This window comes from Carassius auratus, chromosome 7 (assembly GCF_003368295.1).
Source record: "Carassius auratus strain Wakin chromosome 7, ASM336829v1, whole genome shotgun sequence".
In the NCBI taxonomy this organism is placed as follows: Eukaryota; Metazoa; Chordata; class Actinopteri; order Cypriniformes; family Cyprinidae; genus Carassius; species Carassius auratus.
Window position 1 is genome coordinate 1031846 of NC_039249.1, and position 20857 is coordinate 1052702.

General features: G+C 36.1%; 1 protein-coding gene across 1 annotated transcript; it reads right to left on the reverse strand.

Moving 5' to 3' along the window:
- Positions 1-12560: 12560 nt before the first annotated feature.
- LOC113105454 (uncharacterized) lies at positions 12561-20421 on the reverse strand. The gene is made up of 8 exons (XM_026266525.1): positions 20302-20421; positions 19979-20014; positions 14924-15182; positions 14400-14545; positions 13406-13685; positions 13175-13314; positions 12735-12805; positions 12561-12649 (listed from the first exon to the last, which is right to left on the reverse strand). Exons 1-7 carry the CDS (start codon positions 20342-20344, stop codon positions 12765-12767), a joined length of 945 nt encoding a protein of 314 aa, XP_026122310.1. The 5' UTR covers positions 20345-20421; the 3' UTR covers positions 12561-12649; positions 12735-12764.
- Between the last annotated feature and the right edge of the window lie 436 nt (positions 20422-20857).

Consider the following 20857-nt stretch of genomic DNA (forward strand, 5'->3'; position numbering starts at 1 on the left):
TCAAAAATGTGCCATGGGTAAAAACAGGAATAACTGGTTAATCAAGAACAACTCATTCAGTTTTGTGTCTGAAAAGTAAAGTTAGAGACACATTGTACAGATCATATGATCAATATATTAAACAGATTGTATGATTGACTCACCCAGTAAAAGTGACAAACTCTGGTACGAAAGCATTATCTTCATTTCAAACACGTCTCTATTCTTTCTGCTTTCTTTTGAGGGGGTTTGAATATAAATTGCTCCTGGGAGAGATGTTCTACTTTACATAAAAATCACATGATCCTGTTTCTCCTCCCCATTTCCTTCCTGATGGGAGCCGAAAAAACAACACCTGACATTTTTTTTTATTCATTTTTCCTTCCAATCTTACAGACTTATCAAGATTAACAGACATTTAGCATTTTGTTATATTAACGACAACCTGAAAACACACAAATAGTGTGCAACATGATATCTGTTTCTAGATAACACAAGGCTATAATAAAAAAAAAAAAAAAAAAAAAAAAAAAAAAAACTGTGAGAGTGGATGTAAATATAAATGTAAATGTTCACAAATTGCTTACTCAAAAAAAAAAAAAAAAAAAAAACGAGGAAGTGCACTAGGCTTGCATCTATACTGGCATGGAAACTAACAGGCCTACATTATGTGTTTTATTTTATTTATTTTATAGGTTTCACCTACAACAGTCTACTAATCAATAATCACCTAAACAAATACACATATTTAATTTCCGTATTTCTACAAATGTCTGCTTATAGTATTTTTCTTTTCCCTGATGAACTTGGCTGTGCAGTTTATTTGACTAGGCCAACAATTATTTTGCCTATGTAAATGAGGTTTTTCTTGGAAAAAGACTGAGTAAATGACTGTTGCTTGTGATGGAACAAGAGCCAGTGAAATGAATATTGCATTTGTTATACACTTGTAATTTGATCCACTAAAGCAGTAGATTTATTAGCACAAATTAGCTTGCTCAGTAACCGGAGTGTTCTCTTACATTGCTGTCTCAAGAGAGGCCATTTCCAATGTTAACATCTGACTTGCAACTGAGTTCAAACTAAATTATTTTAAGAGGAAATAGCAGGAACATTGTCCAATGGATTAGAGTAGGGTGGAGTGGAGAAATATGCCAGTAATCTCCTGCAATAAACAAGAAGTCAAATTAAACTGAAAAAAAAAAATCATCCTTAAAAAGCAAGTTTCACATAATTTTAAACATGAAAAAGTTCTTAATGATATATTATTGACATTGATGTTGGTCATAATATTGGAGCCTTACAGTGTTTAATTGTTTAAAATCTTGACAGCCTGTCTGGATCAAGTAGTCATGCTGGGATTGAGTGATTGGTTCAGGTTGGTGGTCATGTTTGGAGGGAGTGTTTGGCTCCAGTTGTTGGTCATGTTGGGATAGAGTGTTTGGGTCAGGCTGGTTGTATTCGCCACTTATAGAGGAAAGTCTTAACTTCTGGAATGCCTATTTTGTGGTCTTGCACTCAAACTTTATTTGCACTTATCCTTATGTGTATAAACACAATGTTCTGTCATTATCTCTAGATGTGCAAGGTCTAAAGGTCTAAACTGAGTCTGATATAATCACATTGTTATTCACAATACAGCTGATTGGTTTTAGTTGCATCAGCAGCCCTTGAGCTTGCTGCTCAACATTCAAATACTTGGCCAGTGTTTGCTTTACCAGTTTTCAGCATGCTTCAGAAACCATTCACCATTATATGTGCAGCAGCAGTATTTCTTACATGCTCACAGCAGCATGCAACATAGCAGATCTGTTACGGCAAGACCGAATTAACTTTGCCATATATTACCATGCTAATTTCTCTGAGAGTCATGACATAACGTCTCAGTTACGTACGTAACCCTCATTCCTTGGAGGAAACAGAGATGTTATGTAATGACGACATATCAGGATTGTCCACTAGCCAATTCTCAATGGGGTTTTCTCTTAAACTCAGGGATGATTGGGCTCCCAAGTGAGACCCCCTCCCAATATGTCTTCACAACATAACTCATAGTGACCGACAGATAGGGAACGATTTTCTGATACAGCTGAGGTTCCCTCTAAAAATAATGTGACTGTCCCTTGGTGATAAATGGTTGTAAACAACAGGTGTGATAACATCATTTATGTTTGCTCTAAAATCATCAAAGTTCTTTCAAAGCGAGAACTTATAAAATGATCATCTTGAATGCAATGTAAGTTGCACTGGATAAAAAAAATAAATGTTCTATTCTGTCATCAACAATGACAAATATTGTTTTTATTCTGAAGTTCCATAGTTATATGATATTCTTTTGGTTTCATTTAAATGTATTTGACCTTTTCAGGACCTTTTCAGCTTTACATTATGTGTTTGCACTGGTAATTTGCATGTGGGTTAGAATGTTATTTTATTCAAGTTATGTAAACACACACACACACACACACACACACATGCTTGCGGTAGCTAATCGTAGCTCCGTGTAGCTGTTGCTGTGTAGACACGCATCCAAACTTTAATTGAGGACAGTAAGAATGTTAGGGCTCTAGATACGGCTTTGGATGCGTCTAGCTCAGGGATTCCTGTACATTGTTCGGTTCCGGAAACAGAGCCCCTGCAGCAGGGCAACTGGGTGACAATGAGGCAGCGTAGTCGTGGGTCAAAACACCACTCTTCTGTTCCGATCAAAACATTAAACAGGTTCTCCCCACTCAGTGATGCACCCACTGAGAAACCTGATGAAAGTGCTCTAGTTATTGGTGATTCTATTGTACGGAACGTGAATATAGAGACACCAGCCACCATAGTCAAATGTTCACCGGGAGCCAGAGCGCCTGACATCTTGGCAAATTTAAAAGTGCTGGCTAATGCTAAACGTAAATACAGTAAGATTGTTATTCACACCGGACATCGCCAGTCGGAGATCCCTAAAAATAACATTAAAGAGGTGTGTGAACTTGCAAGCACGATGTCAGACACTGTAATATGCACTGGTCCCCTCCCTGCTTACCGTGGTGACGAGATGCAAAGCAGATTGTGTCTGTTCCCCGAACTAGAAAATACAAAAATTTCCAAACCAAACTAAGATAAACAATTTAATTGAGGTTCAACAAATAAAAAACAGATACGGATAAACAAAAACAGAAAAGTATTAAAAACTTCTAGATCCGATTACTTTTCTTCTCTTTTAGAAGAAAAAAAAAAAACTTAACCCCTGGTATTTAATTCAATACAGTTGCTAAATTAACGAAAAATAAAGCCTCATCAAGTGTTGGTATTTCCCAACATCACAGCAGTAATGACTTTATGAACTACTTTACTTATAAAATTTATACTATTAGAGATAAAATTGTAACCATTCAGCCTCTCATCAAAAAACTACAACTTGACCCAAAAGAACTAGTTAATTATAGACCAATCTTGAATCTCCCTTTTCTGTCCAAGATACTAGAAAAGGTGGTATCCTCACAATTATATTCCTTCTTAGAGAAAAATGGTATATGTGAGGATTTCCAGTCAGGATTTAGACCGTATCATAGTACTGAGACTACTCTCCTTAAGAGTTACAAATTATCTGCTCTTATCATCTGATCGTGGGTGTATCTCTCTATTAGTTTTATTGGACCTTAGTGCTGCGTTTGACACAATTGACCACAACATTCTTTTGCATAGAATTGAACACTTTGTTGTCATTAATGGAAGTGCATTAGCATGGTTTAAATCATACTTATATGACTGCCATCATTTCGTAGCAGTGAATGAAGATGTATCATATCGATCACAAGTGCAGTATGGAGTACCTCAAGGCTCAGTACTAGGGCCACTACTCTTCAAGCTTTATATGTTACCCTTGGGAGATATCATCAGGAAACATGGTGTTATCTTTCACTGTTATGCTGATGATACTCAGCTCAATATTTATTTGCGGCCCGGTGAAACACACCAATTTGAAAAACTAATGGAATGCATAGTCGATATAAAAAACTGGATGATGAGTAATTTCTTACTGCTAAATTCTGAAAAAAAAAACCGAGGAGTTATTTATAGGACCTAAAAACTCTGCATGTAATAACCTAGAACACTGTCTAAGACTTGATGGTTGCTCTGTCAATTCTTCGTCATCTGTTAGGAACCTAGGTGTGCTATTTGATCACAATATATCCTAAGAAACACACGTTTCTAGCATTTGTAAAACTGCATTTTTCCATCTCAAATCTATATCAAAATTAGGGCCTATTCTCTCAATGTCAAATTCAGGAATGTTAATCCATGCATTTATGACTTCAAGGTTAGATTATTGTAATGCTCTATTGAGTGGTTGTTCTGCACTCTTAGAAAACAAATTACAGCAGCAGGTGCAAAATGCAGCAGCAAGAGTTCTTACTATAACCAGGAAGTACGACCATATTAGCCATGTCCTGTCAACACTGCACTGGCTCCCTATCAAACATCGTATAGATTTTAAAATATTGCTTATTACTTATAAAGCCCCGAATGGTTTAGAACCTCAGTATTTTATCTCTTTTTACATTATAATCCTCTATGTTCACTACGTTCTCAAAAATCAGGCAATTTGATAATACCTAGAATATCAAAATCAACTGCGGGCGGCAGATCTTTTCCTATTTGGCGCCTAAACTCTGGAATAACCTACCTAACAGTGTTTGGGAAGCAGACGCACTTTTGCAGTTTAAATCTAGATTAAAGACCCATCTCTTTAACCTGGCTTACACATAACATACTAATATGCTTTTAATATCCAAATCCATTAAAGGACTTTTAGGCTGCATAAATTAGGTAAACCGGAACTGGGAACACTTCCCATACCACCCAATGTACTTGCTACATCATTAGAAGAATGGCATCTACGCTAATATTAGTCTGATTCTCTCTCATTCCGAGGTCCACGTAGCCACCTGTATCAAGATCAGAGGGTCACTGCAGTCACCCGGATCCAGTACGTATCCAGACCAGATGGTGGATCAGGACCTAGAAAGGACCTCTACATCCCTGAAAGACAGCGGAGAGCAGGACAACTAGAGCCACAGATACAGATCCCCTGTAAAGACCTGGTCTCAGATGACTACCAGGACAAAACCACAGAAAACAGATGATTCTTCTGCAAAATCTGACTTTGCTGCAGCCTGGAATTGAACTACTGGTTTCGTCTGGTCAGAGGAGAACTGGCCCCCAACTGAGCCTGGTTTCTTTCTCCATTCTGTCACCGATGGAGTTTCGGTTCCTTGCCGCTGTCGCCTCTGGCTTGCTTAGTTGGGGTCACTTCATCTACAGTGATATCGTTGACTTGATTGCAAATAAATGCACAGACACTATTTAACTGAACAGAGATGACATCACTGAATTCAATGATGAACTGCCTTTAACTATCACTTTGCATTATTGACACACTGTTTTCCTAATTAATGTTGTTCAGTTGCTTTGACGCAATGTATTTTGTTTAAAGCACTATATAAATAAAGGTGACTTGACTTTACTTGACACCTTTGTATATATATATATATATATATATATATATACAAAGGTGTCAAGTAAAGTCAAGTCACCTTTATTTATATAGTGCTTTAAACAAAATATATATATACAATATATATATATATATATATATATATATATATATATATATATATATATATATATATACAAAACAATATATATATATATATACATAGCCGAGTGGGATTTTACTCTTTAACTCCCCCTGGTGGTGAACAGGAATAATTTGCTCTAGTTATGAGAGCAATATACATGAGTCGGCGAGCAGAGATGTATAAAGTACTAGAGACCCAGACTTGAGTAAAAGTACAAGTGCTCTATCAAAAAAGTGACTTGAGTAGAAGTTGAAGTGCTCTTTAAGCATCACCACACTTAAGTAGAAGTACTAAATTATTCAACATTTTTTGTACTTAAGTATTGCAAGTAGTCTATTTTAAAATTTACTACTCAAGTACTGAAAGTAAAAGTACAGGTATTGTGTTATGTAGTTATTAAAGAAAGTAGTCAAAAGTTTGAACATATTGTTTTTATTATTTCAAATGATTAACCTAAAGGACAATCACACTTCCTTTGACTGTAACTTTTTGTAAACAAAAAAAACTGATTAAAGGGTTAGTTCGCCCAGTTTGCAAAATTATGTCATTAATAACTTACCCTCATGTTGTTTCAAACCCGTAAGACCTCCGTTTATTTTTGGAACACAGTTTAAGATATTTTAGATTTAGTCCGAGAGCTCTCAGTCCCTCCATTGAAGCTATATTTACGGTCTACTGTCCATGTCCAGAAAGGTAAGAAAAACCTCATGTGACATCAGAGGGTCAGTTAGAATTTTTTGAAGCATCGAAAATACATTTTGGTCCAAAAATTAAAAAAAACTACAACTTTATTCAGCATTGTCTTATCTTCTGTGTCTGTTGTAAGACAGTTCAAAACAAAGCAGTTTGTGATATCCGGTTCGCAAACGAATCACTCAATGTAACAGGATCTTTTTGAAACAGTTCACCAAATCGAACTGAATTGTTTTAAATGGTTCACGTCTCCAATACGCATTAATCCACAAATGTCTTAAGCTGTTAACTTATTTAATGTGGCTGACACTCCCTCTGAGATCAAACAAACCAATATCCCGGAGTAATGCATGAACTCAAACAGTACACTGACTGAACTGATGTGAAGAGAGAACTGAAGATGAACACCGAGCCGAGCCAGATAACGAACAACAGACTGACTCGTTCACGAGTCAAGAACCATTTCTGTCAGACGTGTCCGATTCGAGAACCAAAGAGCTGATGATACTGCGCATGTCTGATTCAGCGTGAAGCAAACCGACACACAGAGTGTCTGAACCGAACTGATTCTGTGCTAATGTTATGAGCCCAGGTAAACCAAAGACTTGCAGTCATCGCCAATGACGCCATTATGTCGAGCACAAAAGAACTGGTGAACCATTTTCTTCAACCTGTTTATTGAATCGAACTGTCAGAAAGAACTACTGATGCAACCGGTTCTTGACTCGTGAACGAGTCATTATCTGGCTCGGTGTTCATCTCTCTCTTCACAGGAGTTCAGTCAGCACGCGCAGTCTTCTTAATCGCTTGATTCACTCAATGATGTGCCATCTACATCAAACCTGCAGTTCTGGCAATGGTAATGTGGGTTTGTAATGGAATGATTCGTAACATTTTTATAATTGTAACGAATAACGATGCAGCACATAAAAAAAATATCGGAGTAAAAGTATTATACTCATTGAAAATATGTACTGAAGTAAAAGTGGAAGTAGGAGAAAAAAAATATACTCTAGTAAAGTACAGATACCGCCATTTAGTACTTAAGTACAGTAGTGAAGTAGTTAAACTTCGTTACTATACATCTCTGTCGGCGAGGGGGAAAACACAGTGAACATCATGTGTATTTGAATGACAAAAATGCACATGTTGAGCGCTCATTCAAAGAGACGTGTAGAAAATGTTTTAGTCTCTTTTAGCGTTAATATTCATATACACTAGTCCACATCGATATTTGATTCATTGTACAGCCCTACTGTAGATGTATTCATTCAAAAATAGCCATATTCTGTGACATTCTGCTTTATATTGCCAGGTCCATTTGTGACTGGATTCCGCAGTTCTATCCATGTAATTTTGCAAACACAGACAGGGTGAATTTATGAATGAAAGTAAAAGTTCAGACACAAAACCAAGTTGTTACGTATCTTCATGCTTTTTTAACTGGGTATACGGAAATCCTTGGCCTTTTCTAGTGGGAATACGGTGTATAATGTAGACTACAGCTCTTAGCAGACGTGTTTTCAGGCGAGTTAAAGTTCGACACTAGGCTAACGTTACATAGTTTTGCTTCAGCTAGAATGATAAGGCTAATTATATATGCATGCCACTTTCTGAGACAACCTTACACGGTTTTGATTACGTTAATAATGAACACGATGTTAATATAGCCTGCCTGTGATGAAATGCCGACTGCACACACACACATGCTTAGCCTTGGGATTCCACAACTTCCCTTGGTCATCCTCACAATTTATTGCTTTTATAGCCATTTTGTCAACCTTTCCAGTTCTGTATGTTTATTAGGGAGGATGTAGAACTTTAATTAATAATTTGTTACTTTATTGGAGGTACAGAAAACGACACAGCAACTCTGCGGCATGAATGTCCCATGTATTTCAATTGGCGCCAAGGCAATGTTTTCCCCCACAAGGGCTAAATTCACATCACGTGACATTTCTTCATGTATATAGCATTTGTATTTTGTTGATTATATTTGAGCCCAGAGATTTGCTGGTGAACAATTTCACAAACCTTTACCAGCAGTTATATATATGGTAATTTCCCCAGGTATCTTTTATATTGGGTGTTTTCTTTTTTTTCTTTTTTTTTATGGGATTTATAATTTTTGTAGTACTTAAGGTCTCCCTGAGGATGCCGGGAAAGAGGGTACTTGGGCCACCCATCTTTTTAGTGGAAGGTTAAACACGTTGGAGTGTGAGTTTTATAATGTCTTTTTGTGTGGAACACTATTGTGGTTGCAGTGATTGCTCATTGGGTGAGCTAGGGGATTCTTTCTTTTCTGTCAGTGTCCTTGGCAATCCGGGTTTCCCCTGCAGTTTTGATATTTATTTTTATGTTTTTCCCCTTGTTAATTTACAATACCTTCTATTCTATGTGAAATATGGGTTGCACATTATTTTTAGGATTTGTTTGTTTACATACATAACTTTTTTTACATCCCCATATATCCAGTGGAGTCCAGAAGTCTCAGAATCGTATTTAAACCTCAAAATAAATGTTTGCAGATGTAAAAGTAAATAACTAAACACACAATAGCAGTTTTCCAAAGTCTTCAGGATTTATTTAGCACCAGCCTCATAAAAAATTACAGTACACAAGAGTGAACTGGGCCAAAATACAGAAAAAAAGTTAAACATTCAGTATGATGGATATATTATTTTAAGATGTATGCATCATGTCATCGCCAAAAAGTTAAAGTATATACCTCCTTGCATTTACAGTGACATTACAGTACGTTTACATCCAACCTTTAGAAAATACACCTGAAAACTAATACCATATGAATCATGTGTAACATGATTCCGTATTGTTCAAGATACGCAAATCCTTGGCGTAAATACGTTATTCAAAGCAGTTAAGGAATTAGATTTCATGCATAGTGATAGAGACACCTGGTGACTAAGGCTAATGATAGCTAGTCATATTTTTTTCTATGTAAAACATTCCATATGAGAGAAAACAACTTTTGGAAATAGGGAAAGTTTTTAAAGAAATAAAATAGTTATAGGGGAAAAAAGTTTTGAGGAGAAAACGGGTTTAAAGCTAGATTGAGCTGAAGAATTATCTGTAGAAAACTGCTGTCATCAGCACCTTTAGCTTCAGCCAGTCCCAGTCACTCCAAACCACCATATTTAACTCTCTACTAAACGTTTTTCTTATGCCCACGATAAATATATATATATATATATATATATATATATATATATATATATATATATATATATATATATATATATATATATATATATATATGATTTCAATCAATTAAAAAGTTTGAGAAGTATCAAAGAACAGTCTGATAAGGTGTGGGAGTCACTATAAAGTCCGATTTGACTGTGATTTGACAAATCTGTTCTGACACATTTGCATGTTCAGAAATTCAGTTTTTATTTTTATTGCCTCAGAGCAATGTTGTGCGATATGGGGTAATGAAGCAGGGGTCCATGGCTCCCATTCCTAACTGGGATACTCACTGACAAAACATACAGGCAAAAAAAAAAAAAAAAAAAAGGAAGATGCAAGGCTCCTGAGTGTACTGGAACACCCAAAGTGAGCCTCTTTTTCACAGCAGAGAAGAAGTGCTTCTTGAAGTTTAACACAGAGTAAAATCTCATTCCATGATATGTCACGACACTCTACATCAGGGCTGGGAAACTTCAGTCCAGTTAGCTCCAACTCTAACCAAACACATCAGAACCAGGTAATGAATGTCTTTTAAGACCACTAGAAAGCTTCAGGCATGTGTGTTTAATTAGGATTGGAGTTAAACTCTGGAGGACAGTGGCCCTCCAGGACAGAAGTTTCCCAGCCCTGCTATATCTGTATCAAATCATGCAATATATCAATGTGTTTTTCCCTTTTTACTTAATGATTTCTTGATTTGTGATTTTGTATTGTCTTATGATATGTGATTGGAATTATTTTTATTTAATTATTATTATTATTATTATTATTATTATTATTATTATTACATATAAATCTTGTCTAGTTGAATCTCATTTAACTTAAAATTAAAGCTGCAGTAGGTAACTTTTGTAAAAATATATTTTTTACATATTTGTTAAACCTGTCATCATGTCCTGACAGTAGAATATGAGACAGATAATCTGTGAAAAAAAATCCAGCTCCTCTGGCTCCTCCCAGTGTCCTATTGCCATTTGCAGAAATTCATCCGCTCCCGGTAAGAGACAACCAATCAGAGCTGCGGTCCGTAACTTTTTTTGTGTTCAAAATGTAGAAAAATGTATATAATAAACGAGTACACCATGAATCCATTTTCCAAACCGTGTTTTTGGCTTGTCCTGAATCACTAGGGTGCACCTATAATAAGTGTTTATATTCGGACTATTTTAGATTGCTTCGGGGGTACCGCGGCGGAGTAACCCAGTACCTTTGTGATTCTTCATAGACATAAACAGAGAGAAGTAGTTCCGGCTACGATGTTCTTCCGCAAGATGCAAGCACTTCTGTTTATTAACCGCTAGAGCGTCAAAAGTTACTGACTGCAGCTTTACGTGGACATATAGATATATACAGGGCCTAAAATTAACTTTTTGCCACACCTGCCAATGGCCGATGACATTATAATATATATATATATATATATATATATATATATATTTTTTTTTATGTATTTATGTATACAAATAAAAGTGTTCATGATCTCCCACACAACTCTCTTTACTGTACACACAAAATTTTACTTTTTGCATTTCTAGTACAACCCTCTTTCCTAAGCTCACATATCCAAACCTCTTTGCCACATGCACTGGAAAATGTATTACACTGAAAGTTACATTTTCATATGAAAATGGCATCATGATTTTTCTTATAAAGTTAATATGTGTTTAATTTTTTACAGGAGGAAACAGCTGAGGTGTGATGAGGATTAAATGCCTGGGGTGGTTCTAGACCACAGTAACTTAAGGAGCCAGACAGGAGCCAATCGAAGTCTGCCGCCATTTTCATATGAAATTTCATGGGGACTGAGGCGATCACCCCCCTAAAAAGGGCCTAAGGACACCCATGTGCCATAGAATACAAAAAATACTTTTATAAGGTGTTTAAACACAGTTGTGTGGCCACAGTGTGTGAAAACCCTAATGGTAAAATTGTTTATTGTTTTAGAATCAACAAAAAAATTTCTCTACAAGAAGCAGTTCCATACTATGACGTCATACTCAGGGAAAGCCCCGCCCATTTGTGACGCTCTCTGTCCTATTATCATATACACAGATTTGAGTGAGAAGCAGTGTTGGGATGCACCAAAAAGCATAGGAGTCTCCATAGACCACTGAGGACAGGGTGGTTAACTTTTATTTTCGAAAGGAAAAATTGTGAAAAAAGGACTGAAAAGTCCTATACGTTTGTTGGAACATTTTAAACCGGACTGCCAAACAAAGGGTCAGCTCGGCACTGGAGTTGTACGAAGATTGCTTCTGAAAAAGGGATCGTCATCAGCGCTTCTTTGCGCAAACATCCAGACTCCAGACAAAGTAAGCATCACGCGTCATATTTTGTTTTGCTTCTTTGCTCTCTGTAAGGCTAATGTTGCTAAAGTTACCATCGTCTCTGACTGTTTTCACCAACGCTGCCTTCACATGCTACCAGAATAATTATGAATAGAAATGTGCTAGTTAAAAATTGCATTTGGAAGCAATGTGTGGTCAGTAACACGGTCACCACCAGTTAAACCGTAACACCATTATGCCCTTCAGTATGAGCTCTTGATGCTCCGCACTCTTCTGAAAAAAGAAATGGGAAGTAGCAGCTCATTTTCATTTAAAGGGACAAACACAAAAACAGTGCGTTTTAGCTCATATCCTAAAAGTGGCAATTTCAGCAAGTAAAAAAAAAAAAAAAGATCTGTAGGGTATTTTGAGATAAAACTTAACATACACATGGGGGACATCAGAGAACAATAAAAAAAAAGTATCAATGCATTCTATGGCACATTTAAGAACTATATTTATTTTATGGACTAAGTCCTCTGACACTTTATGAAGTTATATTAGGTCACAGCTAATATTACACCTACACCTGATACAAGTTGATTCATATTTTCCGTCAGTGAAATTAACACTGGATGGACTTTACAATGTAGTACTAATTCCTGAAGATCCAATCATTTTCAATTTTCACATACAAATTTATTGTGGTCATCAAAGCAAATAACCAAATAAATGCATATTTCTTTGAATAATTTACTTCAAAATCAATATTCCTTCTCTGTTTTCCAGTGTTTGTAGGAAAACATTGACTTGGCACAGCTTCCTTCAACATCAGTTCCTTTTAGTGCGGTTGAGACCCTCGTTCCACCAGAGCTGACTGAAGCAGAAATGAGCAGATTTTATTAAACTGGAATCAATGTGATTTGATTTCAGATTTCTGTATGTTTCCCTCTCTCACCTGTGACAGGAGCTGGAGGTTCACACAGACTCAAACTTCATCTTCACAAGATTCTTCCTGGACAGAAGGATCTGAAAGGGCACATGAGCATGAACTTAAAAAGGAAAATAAAATTCTAAATGCAAATAATAAAAACATAAAATGCATCATGACTACAGTATCTGGAGCAATTTGGTCCAAATGCATCTGTCACTTAAGATTGAACAGATGCATTGAGAGTTTGTGTAGTGATCCTCAAAAAAAAAAAAAAAAAAAAAAAAAAAAAAAAACTATAAGTATGGACATGGTTTGGTGTCATACACAAATGCATTTCATGTAGTAAATTATTGGAAACTGTGAGAGCATGCAACATATTTCAAATGTTCATAAACCATACATTGCAAATTTCAACTGTTGTAAAGTCATTTCCTAAAGTATTAAATCTCCATGTTTGATCACACCTTCTTCATAGACCTCCACCTCACACAGAGTAAGACACTTTGAATCTCCAGGAATGAACAGATTCACGTATCGACCCTCCATATCATTACAGGTGTAGGTGGAGGAAACACCAGCTGGAATGCTAGAGATCACAGCACATCTAAAGAGAGATGGAGAAAACCTCATTCAGACTTCTAGACTTTCTTCATATGTGTTTTCATGGATATTAAGTCACTGCAAAAGAGTCTCACATGGGATTGCTGTTGCCGTTGTTCTCCAAAGAGTTTCCGATGTGAATCTGTGCTCCGTTTATTCGTTCTGTAGAGTTGTCTAGTCTGTTTGTGATGATGACTCTATTAACTCGGTGCACAGAACTCAGATCCACTCTCCACCATGGGTTAGTCTGAATATTGGTTGAGGAACACGATGATGATGGCTGGATGAAACCTGGATTGAAGTCAATGGCCTGTTCTGCAGACCACAGTCCATAGGTTGATGACTGTGTGACGGTTCTTCCTGTTGCCAAATTACCTGGAAGATGTAATAGTGTCAAGAAATGGGTTTTAATCAGTGCATTTTATTTTTATATCATCACTAACGGCAGCTGCAGTGACATGTTGACTTTACCATTTGGTGATTGGCTCTTATTTAGAAGCAGTGTTGCCAGATTGGAAATGTCTACAATATGTATCGTATCAGAAAGTCAAAATTATTGTATTTGGATGAAAATTATTGTATATGAGTCAATCATATAGAAATACAGCTATTTATCTAAACCAGCAACTTTTTGACACCACCTGCAAATTACCACAATAGATAAGGAAGCATACCGTGGATGCGAGCGGTGCAATAAAATACAATAAAACCCTTGTCAGTGACTCTGACTGCACTGGACGCGACATATCCCCAACAGTAGACTGATGAATCATTTTATTAAAGATTTTTTTAACACTCGCTTTGCCAGTGTAGAAACTTCAGCTGTTTTTGTCAGAGATTGCAACATGTCGTGTTTCTGGAGCTGCGTGTTTTGAATGAGAAATGCGCGCCTTGACGGAGTGAATCGGGACAGTATTTTCAGTGTTTAGCAACTTAAATTATGCCCTGCTACTCGCATATATATCTTCTCTTTAATCCAGTTCTGGGCCACTTCAGGACCGTCATTCTTTGCGGCACTTGGGCCGAGGAAAAGTGATTGTTTGGCCCGGATCTGGGCCAGAAGACATTTGCTTTGTTGGTCTGAATTACCTGGAAAAATCACATATACTCCCACTTCACAGAGAGTCAGAATATTTGAAGTTCCAGGAATATTCACAGTAACGTAACGTCCCTTCATCCCACGACACGAGTAGCTGTAGGTAGCTCCTCTTGGAATAGAAGAAACCACAGCACATCTGGAGAAAGATGAAAGAGTGAGTCGCTCCTGTGTTTTGTTGCTCAATGTATGATTCTATAAATGTATTTAATACAACACAACACAATGCATATTTTATAATTTATTCCAACTTAGATTATGTGATACATGAAGATTAGCAGTTTTGAAGTTTTGTTTATTAAGCATCTACACAAATGTGCAATTATTTGTCATGACAATTAAGTGTTGTTATTACACATGGAAAATAAAGTTCAGCGTGCTTAATCCTTTTTTAATGTGTGAAAAACGTATATATATATATATATATATATATATATATATATAGTGTGTGTGCTTGTGGTTTAATAGTTGTATAAGACCACATATGCATGTATGTCCAACTGGCCAGAAGACTCACACAGGGTTTCTGAAAAGATCTGAAGAATCATTTCCAACCCGAATCTCTGACCCGTTAATCCTGTAACTACAGCAGTCGTGTCTGTTAGTGATGGTCACTCTGTTCAAGCTGTACATCTTCATCAGGTCCAGCTTCCACCACGGGTCATTCTGTGTATCTGTATGAGTGCAGGTGGAGTTTTTCCCATCCAGAGCGTTTGAGGCATACCAGTTGTAAGCCTGTGTCGATTGATTGGCTTTGCCCCATGTTGCTATGTTCACTGGAATATGTTCAAGGGGGAAAAAATGTATAACTATTACAATTATTTCTATTTTGACTGGAATTTAACATGTAATCTAAACAAATTACAAGCTTCTGCTTTAATATAATTATTAATATAAAAAGCATGAAAGCCAAACTTCTGAAAGTTGAGTTTGGTGGTTTAATTGAATGAAGCCGGTTCAGACCACATGATTTTAGCCAGATTTTGGCACAATCTGATTGACTCAGAGTGCATGGGGATTAGTAAATGACAATGGGTGCGGGGATGCAAGATTAAATTATCTAATATACTATAATGTGTCATAATGGACTACAACCGATGCCACGTCTGGAACACTTCGCAACATCGCCACAGAAAGACTATAATGTGTTTTTATTTTTTTATTTTTTTCATGGCAAATTCAGTCACATCTGTAACATATTTGTAAGGATGAAAGAACCTGAGATACTTTGATCTCCCGAGGAAAAGACAATACTAACATACACGGGCATCTTCGAGACAGAGTGGAGGAGCAGGAGACCTCCATCCCTTCTGGCCATTTGTTTCTTTTAAATCCCTTCACCTATTCTTCCTTCTACTCAGTCTGCTCAAAATTATTACATGAAAATGTCAATGCAAGTGAACGAACACTCATGTCTGGTATCATTGGAAATGTCTCAGTGCAACTGGTACAATGATCTAAGTCTTACAAAAGTAGATTAGAAGATAATACAGATCTGAAGAGTCAAGAGATATCTTGATTACTGTGATGGGAGTGCCCTTTCCTAGGGTCCTCCATGTAAATTACCCTCTGCTCCCATTGAGTTGTAAAACCAACCAGGCTTGGAACCTGAGGTAATGCAAATTCCAATGGTCAGTTCCTGTCTCCATCTCGGGGGATGTTTGTCTTGGTCTGAGGTATTTAAACGATTGCAGCAAGAGGATCAGGGCAATTTCTGTAGCCAGAAAGCCTGTAGTCTGTTGTGTGTCTCTTCACTTCATACTATGTATTTTCTAAGGTCAGGTATGCATATTTTACTTTTAGATTCATCTTTAAGAATTTTATGTTTTGTATTGATATGATTTGATGTGTTTCAATTGGATATGTAATTGGCAGAATACATATTTATCTGACTGATAATAAATTGTTACATTTGATTTTATTCTGTCTTACTCTGTAATTTTGGACAAGTTCATATAAACTAAAGAGTGTAACTAGAATAATCAAATGTCAGAAAACATTTAAACTTTTATTTAAACTTTTATATTAAAAAAAAATAAAAAAATAAAATAAACCAGAAACTACTTCAAACTGAAAACCTTCAAACTTCACATTTTTAAAACCTTTTTCAAACTTCCTGTTCTGGATTTCTCAAGCCAACTTCAAAGTTTGCCTTGACAATTTATCTATTTTTTATCTCTTCCCAAAGTCTCACACTGATGCTGTGCTCTTTTTGTTTTTTGTAGTTTCATTGACTGTTTCTCGTTACTGCTTTCTCACAGATTTTAAAAGTGTATTAAATAAATTCAAAGTGGATGATCTTGAGTCATTGAGATGCAGTTAGGCGGGTGGATCTTCAATACTGCATAATTACTTCCGGATGGTAATCAGTCAACATCTGCAGAACTCACAACATCTGCAGAACTCAATCTGCATGATTTTTATTTATTTGTTTATGCACTATGCTTTTTCATATCATGCTGCACAGTCACAAACCTTTCGGTTATTTCTCTGTTGACTTGGGCCCGGTTCCCCAAAACGTTCTTATCGCTAAGCAGTTCTTAACCTATTCCTTAACCTCTCTCTTAACCTTATGGCACGATTCCCGACACGTTCGTACGCTAAGTATATCTTCTGTAAGTCATACTTTCGTAAGGTTGGTCTGGACCATTCGTAAGCTCTCTCTTAGCGTTGTTTGAGCTCAAGACGCTACTGTACAGCAGTCTTTAGAAATCAGCGCAGCGAAGTACAAGTCAAACTATGGTATGTTGACAATGTTTTGGCTCAACAATGATTTTATGTTATTTTTTAAGACTCATAATAAAATATGTTCGCAATGGATACAGGCCTATTTATGAAGTTGACTTTATGTGGTGGTAGTTAGCCTAGGCTTTTTCGTAATGTAATTAAAGCAAATTGACAATAAATTTTTGGATAATTAAAATCTGGCAAACAATTTGTCTCTAAATGGCTAAGATCTATAAATGGCATGGTGGGTTCCAGTAAGCGACCAACTATATTGACTATGGCAGCAAACGTGTCCTTGTATTGAATCAAAGACGGAGCCGGAGGCGGAGCCATTTAGTCCATGTAAATTTTTTATTCGGCAAAACTTAAGCCCTTTAGACATTTTGCCTGACGTGGCTATATTTAAAAAAAATCGCCTCCCAAGACAACTCGTTATGGAGCTGCTGGACCTTCTCAGACCTGCGCTTGCCAGGCTAACGCGGCAAAATTTTGCTTTAAGCCCTGAAGCCCAGCGCTACTTTCTTTCTTGCTTCTTTTTTTTTTTTTTTTTTTTGCTACAGAGAGATTCATTGAGGTCGTGGGAGAGGGCTACAGTCTATGCAAGACCTCGGTGTGGAGGTGCGTCCAACACTGTCACCAACGCCCTTCTGCGCCATGCCCGGCATTACATCCTGTGGATCGCACACTCATCACTATCGCCAATCCATCAGTGATTGATCAGCCGTACATATCGCGAAAAGGAGACGTGGCCATAAACGTGCAGGTTATAGTGGACCATATGGGTGTGATCTCCGATCTGATGGCAATGTCCAGCAAAACTTCAAGTTCCTCTGACGAGAGGCTTGGTGCCCCTTTTTACGTTGCTTCCCCACCATATTTTGTATCTTACTCTGTCTCTCTCTGTTCATTGTAGATAGGTTACTTTTTATCTAAAACATTAACCAATGGCAATCAATACCGCATTAAACAAAAGTAACTACAGCTGCTTGCCAATCAATTCTGATTGTAAAGTACATTACCATTAATATAAAAGTGTATTATATATTTTTTAGTCGTTAAACTCATGTCAAGAAGCGGCACGAGTGGCACAACAACGGGATGGATGATTAGCGAGGGATACCCGGTTCGTCTATTCGTCACAACATATCGTGTGAAAATATTACTGACCATTTGATAATTTAATTTATAGTCTATATTCTACTGATAAGTTAAAATATGTTAAAATAAATGTTACTATAATAATTTGAGGAATATTTCATTTGCACTGCAACTTGTTGTCTTTTTTAACGCTGTATTGTACCTTCGCGTGAAGTGGAAAATCGATTCCTGAGCAATCGATGCCAACTAATTCAGCACCTTCACTCGGGAAGGCACCTTTGTAAGAGGCAGCATGCTAAGAGCTTCCTAAGGGACACTTCGGGGAACACACTTAGGAACATAAACAACTTTGGTAAGATATATCTTTCGAGGTCTTCTTAGCACGCTAAGAGTGAGCATTATCGGGAAACCTGGCCTTGGATAGTAAAATATGTTTACATGAATACCTATTATACTTTTTCAAACTGGCATCAATCATATTAGAAATAATAATGATAAATCGTAAGTACCCTTACGAAAAAGTAGTATACTTCAAGTGTTTTTTTTACTAAGTATACAAAAGTAAAGATCAAGTATATTTTTAAGTATTCTTTATGTAGCAAGTATAGAAATATCAATGTTCTAATAGTATACTTGTAAGTGTACTGCTTCAGTACTCATAGGGACTAAATTAGCCCACTTTCTAGTATATAAATGTATACTTTTAAGTATACTTTAAGTATAAAAGTAGTAAACTTTGAGTGCACAACTAGTTAACCTCTATGTTTGTAGTTTGTGCTGCAATTATACTAAAAGTGAACTTACAGGTATACTGACAGTTTACTAATTAAATACTTTGTAGTCTCAGTAAACTACTAGTGTAGTTTTATACTGCAAGTATACTCATAAGTTTTCTTTAAGTGAATTTTACATCATACTTTAAGTATACTACTATATCCCTATTTAGGTTTTAATGTGTATATATTTTGTTGTATGAATATCTGAACATACAAAACATCCAAAGAAAGAAAACAGTTTCTGCTTGTAAACAAAAACATTTTATTCTAGCTTCATGCACTATTTTTTAAACACTTTAATGTTTTTTTTTTCATAAAAAAATAAAGAAATAACATTTTGAACAAAAAGCTGAAAAAAGACTATGATTTGGATTTAGAATGATAATCAAAACATAGATGGGGTCGATCAACACCCCAAAGCTTGACTGTAATTATTACCTCTTCATCTCTATTTTTTTATCCATAACGTTACAGTTTTGATGCTGTTTCATGTCAGATGATCATGTTACATGTGGTAGTATCTGGTGTTTCTTGTTTCTTCTTCACTTGCATTTTTTTTGGAATTTATGTACAAAAGATGTATACTAGCACCCTCTACTGTATAACAATGAAATCATGGATTCTGTACTTCAAATATATTTAGAATTTTTGTAAGCATAAGTCAAATAAACTTAAATTTTAAGTATATTTCTGAGGAGTACATAAAGCTCATTTCCGAGAGGTACATAAAAAAGCATACATTCTTATTTTAGATTAAAAAAAAAAATATATATATATATATATATATATATATATATATATATATATATATATATATATATATATATATATATATATATATATATATACAAATAGCACACTTGAATAAACGTCATTTTCGTAAGGGTAGTCCTGCTTGGCTATTTATGTTTTCACAGCAGCACAAACTCACTAACAAAAGATGTAGTAGTGTTTCATTGACAAAATCTCACCTTCAGTTCCTCCCTTCGTTTGATCTGAGAAAAACCCTTGAAATGAGAAAGACGGAATAATGCTCAGTATTTAGCAACCTACACAGATTTTTCTCATGAGTAGAAACCTACATGTACACATAAAAAAGCAGTTTAAGAAATTCAGTATGATCTCTAAAATCATCTATTGATGTCTTACACAATTTAGCTCCTCATATAAAAGTATAATGTTTAATGGTATTTAGATAACTGATAACAACACATTCAATTTGAATTATGTTCTGCTGTTAATTGTTTCTCTGTCTGAAAGAAAAATCTGAAAATAGATTGTGTGTATCACTTACCCAGTAAAAACAACAGACTCTTGAAGACAACTCTCATGTTCATTTCAAGTGGTTTGTGATGATTTCTGCCTGCATTTGGGAATGTTTTAATGAGAGCTTTTCCTGGAAGAAGCAAATTAGTTCAACTTTATTTGGTAGTCACATGATCCTGTTTCTCCGCCCACTTTTCTCCCTGACTGTAGCTAGAAAAACTGAAGTGAATGAGGACTGAAGCTGTCAAGCTCCAATAAACAAAACAAAACATTTGGTAACACTTAATGTTGATGGTCCCTTTTAAACATTCTGTTGAGAGTTACTCTTATTAGAGTATCAGTAACCTATATGCTTAATATCTGACCCAACTGACATTCTGACTATTATTCATTTTGCAAGTTCCCCAACACTGTCTGCATCTGGTCTGACATGAGAAGATCTGATCCTAGAAGACACAAGACTATCTTTAAAATTAGGACTTCACATAGCAATGTAGTAAATATTTGCCTCTCTTTTCCATTTGCATCTACATCTACTGCTGTTCACTTCTTAGTATGTCACCTGTTTATTTTCCATTCACTGC

Bases quoted from the DNA above. Each gene is read 5' to 3' on its own strand.
- LOC113105454 (XM_026266525.1), bottom strand. From the start codon at position 20,344: ATGAACATGAGAGTTGTCTTCAAGAGTCTGTTGTTTTTACTGG. The intron at 20,015-20,301 runs GTAAGTGATACA...TCTCATTTCAAG, and splicing joins GAGTCTGTTGTTTTTACTGG to GGTTTTTCTCAGATCAAACG. The intron at 14,546-14,923 runs GTGAGTCTTCTG...ATCTTTCTCCAG, and splicing joins GATCTTTTCAGAAACCCTGT to ATGTGCTGTGGTTTCTTCTA.